Genomic DNA, 22,201 nt, shown 5'->3' on the forward strand with positions numbered 1-22,201 from the left:
CCTTGCCATACTGTGCACATCTCCAGCCCCTTTACCTTCTGTATCACCCCATTATCTGTAGTATGTGGGCTCGATGGAGCAGGACCCTCACCTCTACTGTTTCCATCAATTGATTACTTCATGTAACCATGGTCTTGTTTTATTTTCCCTGTATTGTAAGTGCTGCGGAATATGTTGGCGCTATATAAAGTTTATTATTATTAATAGGCTCATGTCATAGGCCTAGTAGAATGCCCTACATAAGTATTGCAGTGTACTATCCTAGTGATTGAACTATCACATCTTCAAATCCTCTAAAAAATAGTGTAAAAAAGTTCAGTGAAGCTTTTTAAAGATTCACATTTTTAAAGATATATGCATTTTTCCCCACGGAAACCCTTTTTAAATGGAAAAAATATCATTTTTTTTAAATCAACACATAATAGGTATTACCGCTTCCATAACAATCCACATAATGAAAATATTTTGATATTTTTTTTACTTGGTGAATGCCATAAAAATAATTTTAAAAAGTAATGCCAGAATTGCTATTTTTCTTTCATTCACCTACTAAAAAAGGCAATACACAGCAATCAAAAAGTCCCATGTACCTCAAACTGGTACCAATAAAAACTATAACTCTTCCTAAAAAAAAAAAGACCTCACATAGCTTTGTTGCCAGAAAAATAAAAAGGTTATGGTTCTTAAAATGCAGCAATGAAGATTCAATTGCTTTTCTTTAAAAGCATGTTTTTGTGCTAAAATAGTGAAACAAATTTATATCAACTTGATTTTGCAGTAATCGTTTTTCAAGATCAGAAAGTTATCATGTTATTTTTACTGAATGGTGAACACCGTAAAAGGAAAACTCAAGAACAATGAAGGAATTTCTGGGGGTGGGGGGATTCCATCTTCCCCCAAAAATGTTAATAAAAGTTATACAACACATTAAAATATACAATTTGGCCCAATAAAACAAACCCTCATTCACTTATGTCAATAAGTTATGGCTCTTGCATTGCGACAATGAAAATCTCTTGGTTCTTAAGGCCCAAAATAGGCTGTCACTAAGGCATCAATGCATTGGATTTGAGGTTGGCGTTTCATTAATAGGAAATTCCCCCATAAAATTATATTTTCAGATTCCTAAGGGGCTGTGATCATCTTATATCTAACTATGGAGTCTATAAAGTTCAATACAAGCCAAATTGAAATGTAAGTGGATTTTTCCACCTAACCATATCCTTGGGTGGACAGATTTTTCACATTTAAAAAGTTCTTCGCTCTACAAAGTTCAGCTAGTGCTGCAGACGTCTTCTGTATCTTTTTATTATTTGTCAAGCAAAGCTTCAGCTTGGTCACTGTATTACAAGTCTGTTAGCGCATATTACACTTACCTTGTCTCATCTTCTATCTTAATATATTTCTACACACTATGTGAATCAATGCTGAGGCTGCTGTAATCACAGCATCTTATTAACTACCAGGTTGTCTTTACAGACACACAACTTTTCCCTGTTTAGGTAAAATATTATTGTTTTGGCACTTTGCTTCTCTAGCTCTCTCTCTCTTTCTCTCATTCTCTGATACTGCTAATGTCAACTGTGAGAAAGTAAAATAGCTTGTTTAGCTTGCCAAAAAGAAGGGAGACTTAATAGCTGTCTACAAGTATCTGAAGGGTTGTCACAGTGCAGAGGGATCTGCCCTGTTCTTGTTTGCATAAGGATAGACTAGAAGCAATGGGATGAAACTAAAAGGGAGATGACAGATTAGATATTAGAAAAAACTTTCTGACAGTGAGGGTGATCAACGAGTAGAACAGGTTACCATGGGAGGTGGTGAGTTCTCCTTCAATGAAAGTTTTCAAACAGAAATCTGACAAACATCTGTCTGGGATGATTTAGTAAAACCTGCACTGAGCAGGTGGTTGGACCAGATGACCCTGGAGGTCCCTTCCAACTTTACTATTCTATGAAAATGACCCTTGAAGACTGGTAGCATGTGTGCCCTTCAGGCAACAGAGAGGAAAAGGTAGGAGGACTGAGCCAAACGCTTGCTACAGACATGGAGAGAACGTACGCCCCACTCATAACATTATTTTCCTAATTGTGAAGTATTGCAGTATATATTAGTGCTATATGAATAAACATTATTATGATAATAATTGTGTCATAGCAGTGTAAGGCCACTTTCACACACACCACCTTTTACTACAATTAGCATGGAGTCCAGAGCGCAGCGCTAATCGCGGTGCAACACAGTTGTGCGCTCAAAAGCGTCATTTCTAACGCTGCGATTTTGGAGCGCTGTCTGTTCTATTTTTGCATATTTTAGTGCTTTTAGACGCACCTCATCACCCATAACAATGGTGGGTTGCGTTAAAAAGCGCTGTGAAACATAGGACATCTCCTATGGTCTGCAGAGTGCCTATGTAAAACCAGTACTTGTGTCACTGTATCATCTGGTCACTATATGGTGATCTTTAGTGTAGTGTTTTTATTCAGTAATAGTATGGTAATGATATTCACTAACAACAATAGTATCAACCAAGCACAAAATAAATAAAACATTTCCAATCATTATTCAAACAATTTTAAGCACTATCAGCATATATCCAAAACCAGTCACTGTGGACGCATTTCGGACGAAAGTCCTCAGTCGTAGTTGTCACTATTACTAAACTGAAAAAGTTACTTCCCACTTCTAACAGGAAAAGTACCTTTCGCAATTAGAGCTTCCCTGTGTAGAAATTAGAGCCAAGACCCAGAAGAACAGAAAAGAATCACTTTTCTGTGGATCAGTTTCAGTATGAATCCATATTGTATAGGAAGATTCATCAATCTGAGTGACTTCTAGCAAGGCATGGTCATCGGTACTAGACTAGGATTCATACACTGCCAACCCTTTGGGGATTTCTCATGTAATGGTGTGAACGAGAAAAGACATTCAGTGAAAGGAGATTTGTGGATGTAAACAACTCATCGCTGGGGTCAGAGGAGGATGTCAGGAATTGTTCGGCACAGTCAAGGAAATTGCAACCAAATACAACACTGGTGCCGCAGTTATTGTGTCTGAACACATAACTTGTCATTTCTTAGCATGGATGGGCTATAACAGCAGACAGCCAGGTCCAGGGCCATTACATTGTCTAATAAACTGCAGAGGGTCCTGATGCGCCTGCCCATAACTGGGCATGACAAACTGCAGATGTGCCAGTCCCGCTCTGAGCTGCGGGACATCAGTTTCTTCCACTGTTTGTAGATGGTGTAGGGACATCATCCATGGGACTGGTTCACGTAGAAGATTATGGACAGGAGACACGGGCGGTCTGGCTACGCTCACCGAACTGTTAACGCTTGATTTGCATACAGCACAGAATTTTAAAAACTTGATTTCTAGAGGTCTGTGAGGTTAGTAAAGCGCTGCGGAATAAGTTGGCGCTATACAAATAAAGATTATTATTATTATTATATTAGTAGGTACATGTTAGGATTACTCATGAGAACTCATTCCTATTATGTAGATGGATTAGAAGGGTTAAACCTGATGTCAGTATCCCTTTAAGATGTTTGCTCCTCATGAAAGGGTTAGGGTTACAATTGCATAATAAAATTAGGCCATTGTAAAGTATTTATTTATTGAAGAAGTCTTCATACACTTTATATTTCCACAAAGGCTGTTGTCTTCCATTGAGCAGTAGCCTCCGTCAATGGCAGCAGAATACGCAACTGCTGTGGTACCCATGTGTTAGGGGTCAGGACTAAATGGCCCCCCTCTGGCTGCTGTATCGTGGGCCCCACTTCCAGTCGCCCGCCTCCATTCTATCATAGATGAAGGACTGCTTGTTTCATTGGGCCAACAGTCGCTTGGTTTAGGTGAGCTAAAAAACAGCGACTCCAACAAGTGAGTGATTCTCGCTTACCCGCCCTTTCAGGTCCCGTGTTTACATGGGATGACAGTCACCCGTAATTACTCTTTTAAGCGATTGCTGGGCCAACTGGCGGCCTGTGTTAAAATATTTTATAAGCAACTCCAGGATGGGTGGGGGTCCAGGTAGTAATGATGGGATATTGTAGAACCGCTTACTATGGGAAAGCCCTTTAAGGCAACAAAAACCTCAAGAATAATTTGTGATTTGCGAATAGTAAAATGAGCTTCACTATTTTGGCCACTTTTTGATCACTTTTGTTCCCATCTCAGGTATTCTGGGCTGAGATAGGAACACCCCTTCAGTGTTTTCCGAAATTGGTGCTCCAGTGGATGGTATTGTACAGGCACTAGTCATTCTAAGGACAGTTCTACTCAATAGGAGAACATGAACCACTGATTATACGGAACAGCAACATCTTCTACCATCATAAATGAGACCAGTCATTTGTTTTTTTAAGTAAATATATTTACATATTTACATATATTCATATTTACATGTTTACATATTTACATGTGTACATATTTACATATATACATATTTACATGTTTACATGTTTACATATTTACATATATACATATTTACATGTGTACATATTTACATATATACATATTTACATAACTACCTACCTAACTACTTATCTAACCTATCTATCCTACCCTGTCCATCTATCTATCTATCTATCTATCTATCTATCTATCTCTCTATCTATCTATCCTATCTATATTATGTGACTACAAATTTAAATAAGTATCTATGTAACAGGCGGCAGCTTTTTAGACTTTGATGGCGGCAGGCTGTGAAGTTAGGCGGCAGGTCGTAACTTTAGATGACAGGTGAGGTGGTATTTTCAGGCATAGGTGTTATATTCGGATAGCAGATGGTATATACAGGCATAGGTGTTCTATTCGGATGGCAGATGATGTATTCAGGCACGGGTGGTACATTCAGGTGGTAGATGGTAAATATAGGTGGAAATATTATTGGCAGAGGTTCTAAACGATCTATCTTATGTAACTACAAATCTAACTAACTAACTATATAGAACAGGTAGAAATGGAAAAATTATGGGGCAGATGATTTAAGTGATGTCTTGATTTGGCTGGCAGCTCTCATTGATGGTGGTCTCCGCAGTCTTATCGGTCTTCTTTGCATTTTTTTTTGTTGACTTGCGTGCTGCTCTTTTCTTCTTTGGTGGCTTAGGCTCTTCAGGGACTGTGGTGTAGATTTCCAAGTCCTGTCAAAATATAAAAATATAATTAATCCCTCATTCTTCTCAGTTTAACATAATACTCTATGAGATGTTGGTCACCAGGAATATCTGTCACTATAGTGTCTCTGTGCCAATGCTACCTTTACTGTGATGTTATGTGAACTGACCCCTGAGGAGAAGCGCCCCCTGGTGGGACCCATCCTTCACTACTCACTTCTTGTTTGAGCCTTTTCTCTGGTGTCTCATCAAGGTCATCACTGCAAGAAGAGAAAACATCAATGAGAAAACTAAGATGAACTTTCTGGGGTCCGAGGATAAGACTGAGGGAGACGTCGGGGTGCGTGGAGAGGAGACTATAATTACAGGACATCTACCTTCTGGCTGGTCTTTTTCTGTTGGGTCTTGTTTTTTTCCATTTATAATAAAATTCAACAACATCCGGAATGGATTTCTGCGGGAGCTGCAAAAGTTGAGGAGAAGATTTAGTTATTAGCATTATAAATTATATTATAGGTCACCCAATATATACCAGTCATACAGCCTTATATGTGCGTATACCAGTTCCGTACCAGAATGGGATAGTCATATACCAGTATATCCCAATCACAGTAGTCACCAGTCATATATTAGTATATACTAGTCATAAATTATAAACAAGTCACATATTTGTATATACACACACTAGTATACACCAGTCATGCACAGTATTACTATATACTAGTTATATACCAATCAAATATTGGTATATACCAGTCATATATCAGAATATACCAGTCACATACCTGTATATACCAGTCGTGAATTAGTATACACCAGTAACATGCCAGTAAATAACAGTAAGATACAAGTATATACCAGTACATACAAGTAAATAACAGTGAAATACCAGTACATACCAGTAAATAAAAGTGACATACCAGTATATACCAATGCCCTCCTCCACCGCTCAGTTCTTACCATTCTCTGGATAAGTCGGAACTGCTTGCCATAGCTCTTAAAACCGAATTCAAATTTTTTTATCTCCTCTTCAGTCCATATTTTTTTGACGGGCATGAAGTTCGGCATGTCGGCCACAGCTTCTTCTATGTTATAGCCGTGATGCAGCAGTAATCCAAGAGCCTGCAAGGGAAGGATCATATAGTGTTATATAAGGAAACACCCCTGATTATAGGGGGAACACATGGCACCCACCCTGATGACTGGTGAACCTATGTGACTTACCTGCTCCTCATTGTAGCCATAGTTGTCTTTTGCAACATTAATATATTCATCCACTGAAAAACAAGGAGAGGCTGAGTTACTTTACATGCCATTCTATACATGTGCTTCCACTATCCGGCATGTGCCGCATGATGGGATCAGTTCATGTCACGTCAGGTGAAACCAACTGACAAACTCAACTGAACTCTCCTACATGGGAAAAAGTCAGCTCTGCTGTAAGTTGTACATATATGTGGCAAGATTAGATACTTACATGTATCATCAGGTATGTTGTGGTCTGGAGACCAAAGCAAGACGCTTTGGGGCTCCTCGGAGGTTTCACCTAATTCTGCAAAACACAAAAATCTATTTAAAATCTGGAAAGTTTTGGATTCATTTAACTTTTTCTGCTAAAAAAGTTAAAAACACAAAGATCTTAAAGGGATAAAGTGTTAGCGATAAAAGGGGACAAGTACATGGGCTCCTGATTCCTGGGGGCCACTAGTTCACCCCAGATTACTCCCTCTCTGGCATCCATACTGCACTATTACAGATACCCGCTACGACTCATCACATATCTAGGTATATCATATAGACATAAAGCAATTCCTGCCCCGTGCAGAAGACCAGAGGTTCCTACCGGGAAGGCGCAGCATCTTCGCTCTAGGTAAACGGCAATGTCTGTCTGCTGGGCAGTGGATTGCTGTGAAGGAAGGTCGTTGCTGGGCGACGTCTTGTTGTGATGTCATCGCGCAGCCTTGTCATGCTTAACCCTTTAATGACCAGGCCCTAGGCATTTCAATATGAGACTATTATGGCAGATTTATAGGTTCCGCCATAAAAGTCAGATAGGTGTGGCTTACAGAGTTGAGGCCTACATCTATCTCTACTTTTGGACCTGGCCATTACAAGGTGGCGACGTGTGTTACCATTATGGAAACAGTTTAGCGCACTTGACTAGACTGTTTTAGTATCTGAAGTCAAAGGAAGTTACACAAACTACATATCACAGCGAGCTACACTGTTTGTGATACTCTTAAGTTACGGAAACAGCATAACTTGCATTGACTTCTATGGGAGTTACAGAAGCAGCATAGCTCTGCCAGGCTCAGCCATCACACGGCATTACTACTTGTGGATAAGGATATCTAATCCAATCAAAACATGAATCAAATTCTATTTTCTACAACTGCATCTTTAACCCCTTAAGGACACGGCCTATTTTGGGCATAAGGACGCAGCGATTTTTGGCAGATTTTCATCTCCATTTTTCTGTCGACGCGGCCGTATAAGGGCTAATTTTTATGGGTGCCATTTTGGGTACATAAGACTGTATTGTAAAACTTCTATTAATTTTTTTTATGATAGCAGGGAGAGAAAGCGCATCAATTCTGCCATAGATTTTTTTTACAGCGTTAATCACACAGCATAAATGACACAATACATTTTTTCTGGGGGTCAGGACGATTATAACGATACCAGAATTCTCATATTTTTTTTAGGCTTTTACATTTTTCTGCAATGAAAACCCCTTTTTTTGTAAAGTATAATTTTTTTCAAAATCGCTGCATTCAAAGTCCTATAACTTTTTTATTTTTCCATGCATGGAGCTCTGTGAGGGCTTTTTTTTTGCGAGATGAGTTGTTGTTTTTATCGATACCATCTTTAGGTACATACGGCTTTTTGGATCACTTTTATTGGGGTTTTTTTTACGCTTTTTGCCGTGCAGGATGTTCAATTTATTGTACGCGTCGTTATGGATACAACGATACCAAATATGTGGGATTTTAATTTTTTTTTTTAATTATGCTAATATAAGAAAAGGCACAAAAAAGGGGGTTTTTTACTTTTTTTTTACATTTTTATTTTTTATTACATTATTTTAATCTTTTTTTTACACTTTTTATGTCCTTGTGGGGGACTTGCACCATAGCACCTATGATCGCTCTGATAAAGCATTGCAGGACTTCTGTTCTGCAATGCCTTATCGCTTGTATTAGCAATAATAGGCTATGGCAAAGCAGGGCACCTATAGCAGGCATCCTGTTGCCATGGCAACACGCTGGGCTCTCTGCAATTTCATCGCGATCTACATAGATTGCAGAAGTGAAGGGATTAACAGCGTGGGCAGCCGTCTCCCGCTGCCAAATCTCTTATGATCTAGCGCTATGCCCAGGACGTAAATGTACGTTCTGTTGCATTAAGTACCCCTCTGCCAGGATGTATATTTACGTCCTGTGGCAGGAAGGGGTTAATCAAGTTAAATTTATATTTTACATACATTGAGTAGAGGGGACTAGGCCACTGCCAGTTGTATCTTCTACGACACTATCACTGCACAATAGATACAGTATTGGGAGGCCGACAATACAATGTCTCACTGCAATAAACCCCCTATAAAAGCAGTACTTTATTGGATATAATTTAAAATTAGGCAAACAATACACTTAAAAGAACATATATGTGCGCTATATGGGCTCAGTCCCACGGGCGCATCGCCTGTGTTACTGCAGCCAGCAGACTGACGTTCGTTAAGACGGACGTCTCTCTGCAGCGCAGGGAGGAAGAATATGTGACCGGCTTCATTGCCGGTCATGTGTTCTTTCATCAGCGCTGGAGAGAGACGGCCGTCTTCAGGTACGGCCGTCTTCTAACTGTCAGTCACATGGGCGCAGGTGTACGGGTGCCGATGCGCCCGTGTGACTGAGCCCTAAAACATACATAGGATTACCGAAATATCAGTCAAAATACTGCAGGCAGTCGCTTCTACTCACTATTGGATGAGTGACACCAGGTAGGCCGGGTAATCCTACTTAAGGAGGAGCCTGGCAGTATTTTAACTGATATTTAGGTAATCCTATGTATGTTTTATAGCGCACATATATGTTCTTTTGAGTGTATTGGTTGTCTGAGTATTTTTAACCCTTTAGTGATGAAGCCTGTTTGCACTTCAATGACCAACTATTTTTTCAGTTTTTTTCCATCGTGACATTCCAGGAGCCATCATTTTCCCCTTGAAATAGCCATATGAGGGCTTGTTTTTTTAATGGCATCATTTTTGGGTACATATAATGTATTGTATAATTTTTATTATTTTTTTAGGTGGATTAGGGGGGAAAAAAAGAAATTCTGCCATTTGATTTTTGGATTTCATTTTTATAGTGTTCAGTGTGCAAAATAAATATTGTGATAACATTATTCTCTGGGTCAGCACGATTTATACAATTTATACATTTTTTTAATAGCAATCGATGTTACAGCCTGCTCTGTGCAACCTGCAAGTACAGTAGGCAGCGTAAAACAGTTGTTAATTTTACTATTTTATTCTAGATAAGAAACTTGAATTTAGACACTGAAATATGTATAAGCGTGATATTGAAAGTATACTTTAAATCCATGTTACAACAGACTCCATGTGAAACAAACAGAGCTCCAACTCCTTATTAAATTCGTCAACCTACAATTATCTACAAATCTACTTATATTGAAGTATACACAATATGGCCAAAAGTATCTGTGCACCTAACCATTGCACCTATATATGCCTGTTGGAAATCCAATTCCAAAACTACGGCTGCGTTACCCCCTTGTGGGTCTTATAGGAAAGCTTTCAAAAATACTTTACTGTTGTATCTGTTGGAATTCATGCCCATTCAGCCAAAAGAACATTTGTGAGGTGAGGCATTAGTATCGGAGGAGAACGTCTGAATTGCAATCAGCATTCAAATTCATCATAAGGGTGTCCTATGTGGTTGAGATCAGGACTAAACTTGCTAAATAATGTCTTTACAGATCTTAATATGTGCAAAGGGACACAGTCACGTTGGAATAGAAAAGGGTCCTCTCTCAATCTCTTGCCACAAAGTTTGAAGCAAACAATTATGAAAAATGTCTTTGTATGCTATAGTACTAATTAAAGGCGTAACTTGAAGCTCCTGGGCCCCAATGCAAGGGCCCTCCACTATAATGCTTTATTAATAGTACTGGGCTCCATATGTGGAAAACTGAGGCCTTATGGGCCCCGTAAGGCTCCTGGGCCCTGGTGCATTTGCATCCCCTACATCCCCTAGAGTTATGCCCCTGGTATTAACATTGCCTTTCAGTGGAAATAAGAAGCCTAACCCAAGACCTGAACTACAGCCCCATATCGTTTTTCCAGAATTTTTAATTTTACTGTAGACACCATGCATTCTGGTAGGTAATATTCTCCAAGCATCCACCAAACCCAGATCTTTTCATCAAACTGATAGTGAAACATGATTCATGACTCCAGTGAACATGCTTCTGTTGCTCGAAAACCACCCTAGCCAATGTTTGCCATTGCATATGGTGATTTTATTGTGTGCTGCTCAACCCGTGGAAGCCTCATTTTTGCAGCACTGATACTGCGTTTCTCTGAAAATAGGTCCTACCTCAATAGTTTGGCCCTCGATGAGCCAATTACAGCCATTCAGTGATGTCATTCACTTGAATGGCTGTGATTGCCTTATCGAGCGCCGGCTGTCATTCACTGCTGGCGCTCGATTAGCCAATCACAGCGCTCACTTTGCTGGAGGTGGGGTATTCAAAGCCCCATCACCAGCGGAAGCTCAGCTTTGAGACAAGGAGGACGAAGTTTACCGCAGCGCCGCCACCAGAGACCATCGGGAGGCATCGGGATGCCGCGGACCAGGTGAGTATAAGCCCCCCAACCCTCCACCCCAAAAAATAAGACACTGTGCCCTTTTTGGGGCAAAAATTAATATAAGACAGTGTCTTATTTTGGGGGAAAAGCCGTATCACTTTTGAAGGCAATTTTGAATTCTGCAGTGAGCGATGTAACAGAGGTAATGTTGAACATTTCAACATCTGCTAGACTTACGTGTCTACCTACTTGTGGTTGAGTTGTTGTAACTCCCAGATTTTACAATGATGCCATTTATGATTACCCGGGCAGATCTGGAAGATCAGAGAATTCACAAAGTAGCTTACGGCAAAGCTAGCATCCTGTGACAGTGCCACTTTTAATGTCACTGAGCTCTTCAGTAGAGATGAGGGAGCACCAAAATGCTTGGGTGCTCGTTACTCGAGTCGAACTTTCAGTGATGCTCGAGAGTTCGTTTCGAGTAACGAACCCCATTGAAGTCAATGGGCGACTCGAGCATTTTTGTATATGACTGGTGCTCCGCTAAGGTTTTCATTTGTGAAAAATTTGTGAAAATCTTAGCAAATCACCAAAGTCATGTAAAAAAACACAGATATATGCATTTTTCCCCACGGAAACCCTTTTTAAATGGAAAAAATATCATTTTTTTAAAATCAACACATAATAGGTATTACCGCTTCCATAAGAACCCACATAATGAAAATATTTTGATATTTTTTTTACTCGGTGAATGCCATAAAAATAATTTTAAAAAGTAATGCCAGAATTGCTATTTTTCTTTCATTCACCTACTAAAAAAGGCAATACACGGCAATCAAAAAGTCCCATGTACCTCAAACTGGTACCAATAAAAACTATAACTCTTCCTAAAAAAAAAAGACCTCACATAGCTTTGTTGCCAGAAAAATAAAAATGTTATGGTTCTTAAAATGCAGCAATGAAGATTCAATTGCTTTTCTTTAAAAGCATGTTTTTGTGCTAAAATAGTGAAAAAAATTTATATCAACTTGATTTTGCAGTAATCGTTTTTCAAGATCAGAAAGTTATCATGTTATTTTTACTGAATGGTGAACACCGTAAAAGGAAAACTCAAGAACAATGAAGGAATTTCTGGGGGTGGGGGGATTCCATCTTCCCCCAAAAATGTTAATAAAAGTTATACAACACATTAAAATATACAATTTGGCCCAATAAAACAAACCCTCATTCACTTATGTCAATAAGTTATGGCTCTTGCATGGCGACAATGAAAATCTCTTGGTTCTTAAGGCCCAAAATAGGCTGTCACTAAGGCATCAATGCATTGGATTTGAGGTTGGGGTTTCATTAATAGGAAATTCCCCCATAAAATTATATTTTCAGATTCCTAAGGGGCTGTGATCATCTTATATCTAACTATGGAGTCTATAAAGTTCAATACAAGCCAAATTGAAATGTAAGTGGATTTTTCCACCTAACCATATCCTTGGGTGGACAGATTTTTCACATTTAAAAAGTTCTTCCCTCTACAAAGTTCAGCTAGTGCTGCAGACGTCTTCTGTATCTTTTTATTATTTGTCAAGCAAAGCTTCAGCTTGGTCACTGTATTACAAGTCTGTTAGCGCATATTACACTTACCTTGTCTCATCTTCTATCTTAATATATTTCTACACACTATATGAATCAATGCTGAGGCTGCTGTAATCACAGCATCTTATTAACTACCAGGTTGTCTTTACAGACACACAACTTTTCCCTGTTTAGGTAAAATATTATTGTTTTGGCATTTTGCTTCTCTAGCTCTCTCTCTCTTTCTCTCATTCTCTGATACTGCTAATGTCAACTGTGAGAAAGTAAAATAGCTTGTTTAGCTTGCCAAAAAGAAGGGAGACTTAATAGCTGTCTACAAATATCTGAAGGGTTGTCACAGTGCAGAGGGATCAGCCCTGTTCTTGTTTGCATAAGGATAGACTAGAAGCAATGGGATGAAACTAAAAGGGAGATGACAGATTAGATATTAGAAAAAACTTCTGACAGTGAGGGTGATCAATGAGTGGAACAGGTTACCATGGGAGGTGGTGAGTTCTCCTTCAATGAAAGTTTTCAAACAGAAATTGGACAAACATCTGTCTGGGATGATTTAGTGAATCCTGCATTGAGCAGGGGGTTGGACCAGATGACCCTGGAGGTCCCTTCCAACTTTACTATTCTATGAAAATGACCCTTGAAGACTGGTAGCATGTGTGCCATTCGGGCAACAGAGAGGGAGAGGTAGGAGGACTAAGCCAAACGCTTGCTACAGACATGGAGAGAACGCACGCCCCATTCATAATATTATTTTCCTTAGGCCTTAGCCAGACGGGCGTTTTTTCGCGCGATTTGCGCATGCGCATGCATCAGGCGATTTTATAAAACCATTGCTTTGCAATGGTATCGGACACATGAGCGCTTTTTATGCACTCGTCCGATAAATTATAGAACAAAAAATCGCAGATCGCACCTATCTGCGATCTGCGATTCCTGTTCTCTTCTGTATATGCGCTCAATGGGGCCGACGGCAGCAGCGCCGACCCCATTGAGAACATATAGAAGACAAATTATTCTTCTCTGCCACAGCTGTAACAGCTGTGGCAGAGAAGAACGATGTTTGCCCATTGAATTCAATGGAGCGGCAATACAGCCGCTCCATTGAAAGCAATGGGCTGCCGGCGTGCGCGGAGTGAATTGTCGGGAAGGGGTTAAATATATAAGCCCTTCCCTGCAATTCATTCTAGTCCAGCCGCGGCCGCTGTCAGTTCTCCTGAACTGCTTCTCGGCACTATTCAGCCGGCGGGGCTTTAAAATCCCTGCCTGCTGAATGATCTGCCTCTGATTGGTCACAGCCCTGACCAATCAGAGGCCGGTTTCACTCACACACCCATTCATGAATTCATGAATGGGTGAGTGACTGCTGCCTCTCAGCGCTGAGCCAATCAGGGGCAGGTCTGACTCACATCCATTCATGAATTCATGAATGGGTGTGAGTGAGGCATGCCTCTGATTGGCTCAGCGCTGAGCCAATCAGGGGGCAGGTCTGACTCACACCCCCTTCACACCCACTGCAGGACGGCCGCGCGGAGCTCCGGCTGCCGGCAGAAGGTGAGTATACAATTTTTTTTTATTTTTACACATTTCTGGATGAATTGCAGGGAAGGGCTTATATATTTAAGCCCTTACCGACAATTCATCCCGGGCTCGCCCGCAGCGCATTGCTTTAAATGGAGGCGGCTCTATTGCCGTCTCCATTGAATGCAATGCGCTGGACAGCTCTGGCCCGTTTCTAATGAAACGCGGCTAGGAGCAGATTTTCGGGCGATTTGCGGGCGACTTCCGCGCACCGGTCACGCGATTTGCGGATGCGCATCCGTCATGCGATCCGCAAATCGCGCGAAAAAACGCCCGTCTGACTAAGGCCTAATTGTGAAGTATTGCAGAATATATTAGTGCTATATGAATAAACATTATTATGATAATAATTGTGTCATAGCAGTGTAAGGCCACTCTCACACACACCACCTTTTACCATAATTAGCATGGAGTCCAGAGTACAGCGCTAACCGCGGTGCAACACCGCCATTGATTTCAATGGGGCTTCGCAGGTATGCGCTCGAAAGCGGCATTTCTAACGCTGCAATTTCGGAGCGCTGTCTGTTCTATTTTTGCATATTTTAGTGCTTTTAGACACACCTCATTACCCATAACAATGGTGGGTTGCGTTAAAAAGCGCTGTGAAACATAGGACATCTCCTATTGTCTGCAGAGTGCCTATGTAAAACCAGTACTTGTGTCACTGTATCATCTGGTCACTATATGGTGATCTTTAGTGTAGTGTTTTTATTCAGTAATAGTATGGTAATGATATTCACTAACAACAATAGTATCAACCAAGCACAAAATAAATAAAACATTTCCAATCATTATTCAAACAATTATAAGCACTATCAGCATATATCCAAAACCAGTCACTGTGGACGCATTTCGGACGAAAGTCCTCAGTCGTAGTTGTCACCATTACTAAACTGAATGTATATAGTAAGAATATAACCAATAAGAAACAAAATCACATGACGTAATCAAAAAGTTACTTCCCACTTCTAACAGGAAAAGTACCTTTCACAATTAGAGCTTCCCTGTGTAGAAATTAGAGCCAAGACCAAGAAGAACAGAAAAGAATCACTTTTCTGTGGATCAGTTTCAGTATGAATCCATATTGTATAGGATCCATCAATCTGAGTGACTTCTAGCAAGGCATGGTCATCGGTACTAGACTAGGATTCATACACTGCCAACCCTTTGGGGATTTCTCATTTAATGGTGTGAACGAGGAAAGACATTCAGTGAAAGGAGATTTGTGAATGTAAACAACTCATCGCTGGGGTCAGAGGAGGATGTCAGGAATTGTTCGGCACAGTCAAGGAAATTGCAACCAAATACAACACTGGTGCCGCAGTTATTGTGTCTGAACACATAACTTGTCATTTCTTAGCATGGATGGGCTATAACAGCAGACAGCCAGGTCCAGGGCCATTACATTGTCTAATAAACTGCAGAGGGTCCTGATGCGCCTGCCCATAACTGGGCATGACAAACTGCGGATGCGCCAGTCCCGCTCTGAGCTGCGGGACATCAGTTTCTTCCACTGTTTGTAGATGGTGTAGGGACATCATCCATGGGACTGGTTCACGTAGAAGATTATGGACAGGAGACACGGGCGGTCTGGCTACGCTCACCGAACTGTTAACGCTTGATTTGCATACAGCACAGAATTTTAAAAACTTGATTTCTAGAGGTCTGTGAGGTTAGTAGGTACATGTTAGGATTACTCATGAGAACTCATTCCTATTATGTAGATGGATTAGAAGGGTTAAACCTGATGTCAGTATCCCTTTAAGATGTTTGCTCCTCATGAAAGGGTTAGGGTTACAATTGCATAATAAAATTAGGCCATTGTAAAGTATTTATTTATTGAAGAAGTCTTCATACACTTTATATTTCCACAAAGGCTGTTGTATTCCATTGAGCAGTGGCCTCCGTCAATGGCAGCAGAATACGCAACTGCTGTGGTACCCATGTGTTAGGGGTCAGGACTAAATGGCCCCCCTCTGGCTGCTGTATCGTGGGCCCCACTTCCAGTCGCCCGCCTCCATTCTATCAAAACAGGCAGTTGTTCATAGATGAAGGACTGCTTGTTTCATTGGGCCAACAGTCGCTTGGTTTAGGTGAGCTAAAAAACAGCGACTCCAACAAGTGAGTGATTCTCGCTTACCCGCCCTGTCAGGTCCCGTGTTTACATGGGATGACAGTCACCCGTAATTACTCTTTTAAGCGATTGCTGGGCCAACTGGCGGCCTGTGTTAAAATATTCTATAAGCAACTCCAGGATGGGTGGGGGTCCAGGTAGTAATAATGGCATATTGTAGAACCGCTTACTATGCTGGGAAAGCCCTTTAAGGCAACAAAAACCTCAAGAATAATTTGCGATTTGCGAATAGTAAAATGAGCTACACTGTTTTGGCCACTTTTTGATCACTTTTGTTCCCATCTCAGTTATTCTTGGCTGAGATAGGAACACCCCTTCAGTGTTTTCCGAAATTGGTGCTCCAGTGGATGGTATTGTACAGGCACTAGTCATTCTAAGGACAGTTCTACTCAATAGGAGAACATGAACCACTGATTATACGGAACAGCAACATCTTCTACCATCATAAATGAGACCAGTCATTTGTTTTTTTAAGTAAATATATTTACATATTTACATATATTCATATTTACATGTTTACATATTTACATGTGTACATATTTACATATATTCATATTTACATGTGTACATATTTACATATTTACATATATACATATTTACATGTGTACATATTTACATACATATTTACATAACTACCTACCTAACTACTTATCTAACTATCTATCCTACCCTGTCTATCTATCTATCTATCTATCTATCTATCTATCTATCTATCTATCTATCTATCTATCTATCTATCTATCTATCTATCCTATCTATATTATGTGACTACAAATTTAAATAAGTATCTATGTAACAGGCGGCAGCTTTTTAGACTTTGATGGCGGCAGGCTGTGAAGTTAGGCGGCAGGTCGTAACTTTAGATGACAGGTGAGGTGGTATTTTCAGGCATAGGTGTTATATTCGGACGGCAGATGGTATATACAGGCATAGGTGTTCTATTCGGATGGCAGATGATGTATTCAGGCACGGGTGGTACATTCAGGTGGTAGATGGTAAATATAGGTGGAAATATTATTGGCAGAGGTTCTCAACTATCTATCTTATGTAACTACAAATCTAACTAACTAACTATATAGAACAGGTAGAAATGGAAAAATTATGGGGCAGATGATTTAAGGGATGTCTTGATTTGGCTGGCAGCTCTCATTGATGGTGGTCTCCGCAGTCTTATCGGTCTTCTTTGCATTTTTTTTTTGTTGACTTGCGTGCTGCTCTTTTCTTTTTTGGTGGCTTAGACTCTTCAGGGACTGTGGTGTAGATTTCCAAGTCCTGCCAAAATATAAAAATATAATTAATCTCTCATTCTTCTCAGTTTAACATAATACTCTATGAGATGTTGGTCACCAGGAATATCTGTCACTATAGTGTCTCTGTGCCAATGCTACCTTTACTGTGATGTTATGTGAACTGACCCCTGAGGAGCAGCGCCCCCTGGTGGGACCCATCCTTCACTACTCACTTCTTGTTTGAGCCTTTTCTCAGGTGTCTCATCAAGGTCATCACTGCAAGAAGAGAAAACATCAGTGAGAAAACTAAGATGAACTTTCTGGGGTCCGAGGATAAGACTGAGGGAGACGTCGGGGTGCGTGGAGAGGAGACTATAATTACAGGACATCTACCTTCTGGCTGGTCTTTTTCTGTCGGGTCTTGTCTTTTTCCATTTATAATAAAATTCAACAACATCCGGAATGGATTTCTGCGGGAGCTGCAAAAGTTGAGGAGATTTAGTTATTAGCATTATAAATTATATTATAGCTCACCCAATATATACCAGTCATACAGCCTTATATGTGCGTATACCAGTTCCGTACCAGTATGGGCTAGTCATATACCAGTATATCCCAATCACAGTAGTCACCAGTCATATATTAGTATATACTAGTCATAAATTATAAACAAGTCCCATATTTGTATATACACACACTAGTATACACCAGTCATGCACAGTATTACTATATACTAGTTATATACCAATCAAATATTGGTATATACCAGTCATATATCAGAATATACCAGTCACATACCTGTATATACCAGTCGTGAATTAGTATACACCAGTAACATGCCAGTAAATAACAGTGAGATACAAGTATATACCAGTACATACAAGTAAATAACAGTGAAATACCAGTTCATACCAGTAAATAAAAGTGACATACCAGTATATACCAGTGCCCTCCTCCACCACTCAGTTCTTACCATTCTCTGGATTAGTCGGAACTGCTTGCCATAGCTCTTAAAACCGAATTCAAATTTTTTTTTCTCATCTTCAGTCCATATTTTTTTAACGGGCATGAAGTTCGGCATGTCGGCCACAGCTTCTTCTATGTTATAGCCGTGATGCAGCAGTAATCCAAGAGCCTGCAAGAGAAGGATCATATAGTGTTATATAAGGAAACAGCCCTGATTATAGGGGGAACACATGGCACCCACCCTGATGACTGGTGAACCTATGTGACTTACCTGCTCCTCATTGTAGCCATAGGTGTCCTTGGCAACATTAATATATTCATCCACTGAAAAACAAAGAGAGGCTGAGTTACTTTACATGCCATTCTATACATGTGCTTCCACTATCCGGCATGTGCCGCATGATGGGATCAGTTCATGTCACGTCAGGTGAAACCAACTGACAAACTCAACTGAACTCGGCTACATGGGAAAAGGTCAGCTCTGCTGTAAGTTGTACATATTTGTGGCAAGATTAGATACTTACATGTCTCATCAGGTATGTTGTGGTCTGGAGACCAAAGCAAGACGCTTTGGGGCTCCTCGGAGGTTTCACCTAATTCTGCAAAACACAAAAATCTATTTAAAATCTGGAAAGTTTTGGATTCATTTAACTTTTTCTGCTAAAAAACTTAAAGACACAAAGATCTTAAATGGATAATGTGCTAGCGATAAAAGGGGACAAGTACATGGGCTCCTGATTCCTGGGGGCCACTAGTTCCCCCCAGATTACTCCCTCTCTGGCATCCATACTGCACTATTACAGCTGCCCACTATGACTCATCACATATCTAGGTATATCATATAGACATAAAGCAATTCCTGCCCCGTGCAGAAGACCAGAGGTTCCTACCGGGAAGACGCAGCATCTTCTCTTCAGGTAAATAGCAATGTCTGTCTGCTGGGCAGTGGATTGCTGTGAAGGAAGGTCGTTGCTGGGCGACGTCTTGTTGTGATGTCATCGCGCAGCCTTGTCGTTGCAGCCTGCGAGGACACTGTCATGCTTAGCCCTTTAATGACCAGGCCCTAGGCATTTCAATATGAGACTATTATGGCAGATTTATAGGTTGCGCCATAAAAGTCAGATAGGTGTGGCTTACACAGGTGAGGCCTACATCTATCTCTACTTTTGGACCTGGCCATTACAAGGTGGCGAGGTGTGTTACCATTATGGAAACAGTTTAGCGCACTTGACTAGACTGTTTTAGTATCTGAAGTCAAAGGAAGTTACGCAAACTACATATCACAGCGAGCTACACTGTTTGTGATACTCTTAAGTTACGGAAACAGCATAACTTGCATTGACTTCTATGGGAGTTACAGAAGCAGCATAGCTCTGCCAGGCTCAGCCATCACACGGCATTACTACTTGTGGATAAGGATATCTAATCCAATCAAAACATGAATCAAATTCTATTTTCTACAACTGCATCTTTAACCCCTTAAGGACACGGCCTATTTTGGGCATAAGGACGCAACGATTTTTGGCAGATTTTCATCTCCATTTTTCTGTCGACGCGGCCGTATAAGGGCTAGTTTTTATGGGTGCCATTTTGGGTACATAAGACTGTATTGTAAAACTTCTATTAATATTTTTATGATAGCAGGGAGAGAAAGCGCATTAATTCTGCCATAGATTTTGTTTACAGCGTTAATCACACAGCATAAATGACACAATACATTTTTTCTGGGGGTCAGGATGATTATAACGATACCAGAATTCTCATATTTTTTTTAGGCTTTTACATTTTTCTGCAATGAAAACCCCCTTTTTTGTAAAGTATAATTTTTTTCAAAATCGCTGCATTCAAAGTCTATTACTTTTTTATTTTTCATGGAGCTCTGTGAGGGCTTTTTTTTGAGAGATGAGTTGTAGTTTTTATCGATACCATCTTTAGGTACATACAGCTTTTTGGATCACTTTTATTGGGGTTTTTTTACGCTTTTTGCCATGCAGGATGTTCAATTTATTGTACGTGTCGTTATGGATACAACGATACCAAATATGTGGGATTTTAATTTTTTTTTTAATTATGCTAATATAAGAAAAGGCACAAAAAAGGTTTTTTTTTAAATTTTTTTTTTACATTTTTATTTTTATTACATTATTTTAATCTTTTTTTTACCCTTTTTATGTCCCTGTGGGGGACTTGCACCATAGCACCTATGATCGCTCTGATAAAGCATTGCAGGACTTCTGTTCTGCAATGCCTTATCGCTTGTATTAGCAATAATAGGCTATGGCAAAGCAGGGCACCTATAGCAGGCATCCTGTTGCCATGGCAACACGCTGGGCTCTCTGCAATTTCATCGCGATCTACATAGATTGCAGAAGTGAAGGGGTTAACAGCGTGGGCAGCCGTCTCCCGCTGCCGAATCTCTTATGATCTAGCGCTATGCCCAGGACGTAAATGTACGTTCTGTTGCATTAAGTACCCCTCTGCCAGGATGTATATTTACGTCCTGTGGCAGGGAGGGGTTAATCAAGTTAAATTTATATTTTACATACATTGAGTAGAGGGGACTAGGCCACTGCCAGTTGTATCTTCTACGACACTATCACTGCACAATAGATACAGTATTGGGAGGCCGACAATACAATGTCTCACTGCAATAAACCCCCTATAAAAGCAGTACTTTATTGGATATAATTTAAAATTAGGCAAACAATACACTTAAAAGAACATATATGTGCGCTATATGGGCTCAGTCCCACGGGCGCATCGCCTGTGTTACTGCAGCCAGCAGACTGACGTTCGTTAAGACGGACGTCTCTCTGCAGCGCAGGGAGGAAGAACATGTGACTGGCTTCATTGCCGGTCATGTGTTCTTTCATCAGCGCTGGAGAGAGACGGCCGTCTTCAGGTACGGCCGTCTTCTAACTGTCAGTCACATGGGCGCAGGTGTACGGGTGCCGATGCGCCCGTGTGACTGAGCCCTAAAACATACATAGGATTACTGAAATATCAGTCAAAATACTGCAGGCAGTCGCTTCTACTCACTATTGGATGAGTGACACCAGGTAGGCCGGGTAATCCTACTTAAGGAGGAGCCTGGCAGTATTTTAACTGATATTTAGGTAATCCTATGTATGTTTTATAGCGCACATATATGTTCTTTTGAGTGTATTGGTTGTCTGAGTATTTTTAACCCTTTAGTGATGAAGCCTGTTTGCACTTCAATGACCAACTATTTTTTCAGTTTTTTTCCATCGTGACATTCCAGGAGCCATCATTTTCCCCTTGAAATAGCCATATGAGGGCTTGTTTTTTTAATGGCATCATTTTTGGGTACATATAATGTATTGTATAATTTTTATTATTTTTTTAGGTGGATTAGGGGGGAAAAAAAGAAATTCTGCCATTTGATTTTTGGATTTCATTTTTATAGTGTTCAGTGTGCAAAATAAATATTGTGATAACATTATTCTCTGGGTCAGCACGATTTATACAATTTATACATTTTTTTAATAGCAATCGATGTTACAGCCTGCTCTGTGCAACCTGCAAGTACAGTAGGCAGCGTAAAACAGTTGTTAATTTTACTATTTTATTCTAGATAAGAAACTTGAATTTAGACACTGAAATATGTATAAGCGTGATATTGAAAGTATACTTTAAATCCATGTTACAACAGACTCCATGTGAAACAAACAGAGCTCCAACTCCTTATTAAATTCGTCAACCTACAATTATCTACAAATCTACTTATATTGAAGTATACACA

At 40.2% G+C, this 22,201-nt stretch overlaps 1 protein-coding gene across 1 annotated transcript; it reads right to left on the reverse strand.

The window, feature by feature from the left end:
* Positions 1-4,988: 4,988 nt before the first annotated feature.
* Positions 4,989-19,437, reverse strand: LOC136571804 (REST corepressor 3-like). Its single transcript, XM_066572432.1, has 13 exons — positions 19,329-19,437; positions 18,963-19,037; positions 18,710-18,762; positions 18,446-18,607; positions 17,866-17,951; positions 17,659-17,748; positions 11,194-11,258; positions 6,595-6,669; positions 6,342-6,394; positions 6,078-6,239; positions 5,495-5,580; positions 5,335-5,377; positions 4,989-5,144 (listed from the first exon to the last, which is right to left on the reverse strand). Exons 1-13 carry the CDS (start codon positions 19,435-19,437, stop codon positions 4,989-4,991), a joined length of 1,215 nt encoding a protein of 404 aa, XP_066428529.1.
* Between the last annotated feature and the right edge of the window lie 2,764 nt (positions 19,438-22,201).

Source organism: Eleutherodactylus coqui, chromosome 6, assembly GCF_035609145.1.
Source record: "Eleutherodactylus coqui strain aEleCoq1 chromosome 6, aEleCoq1.hap1, whole genome shotgun sequence".
NCBI lineage: Eukaryota > Metazoa > Chordata > Amphibia > Anura > Eleutherodactylidae > Eleutherodactylus > Eleutherodactylus coqui.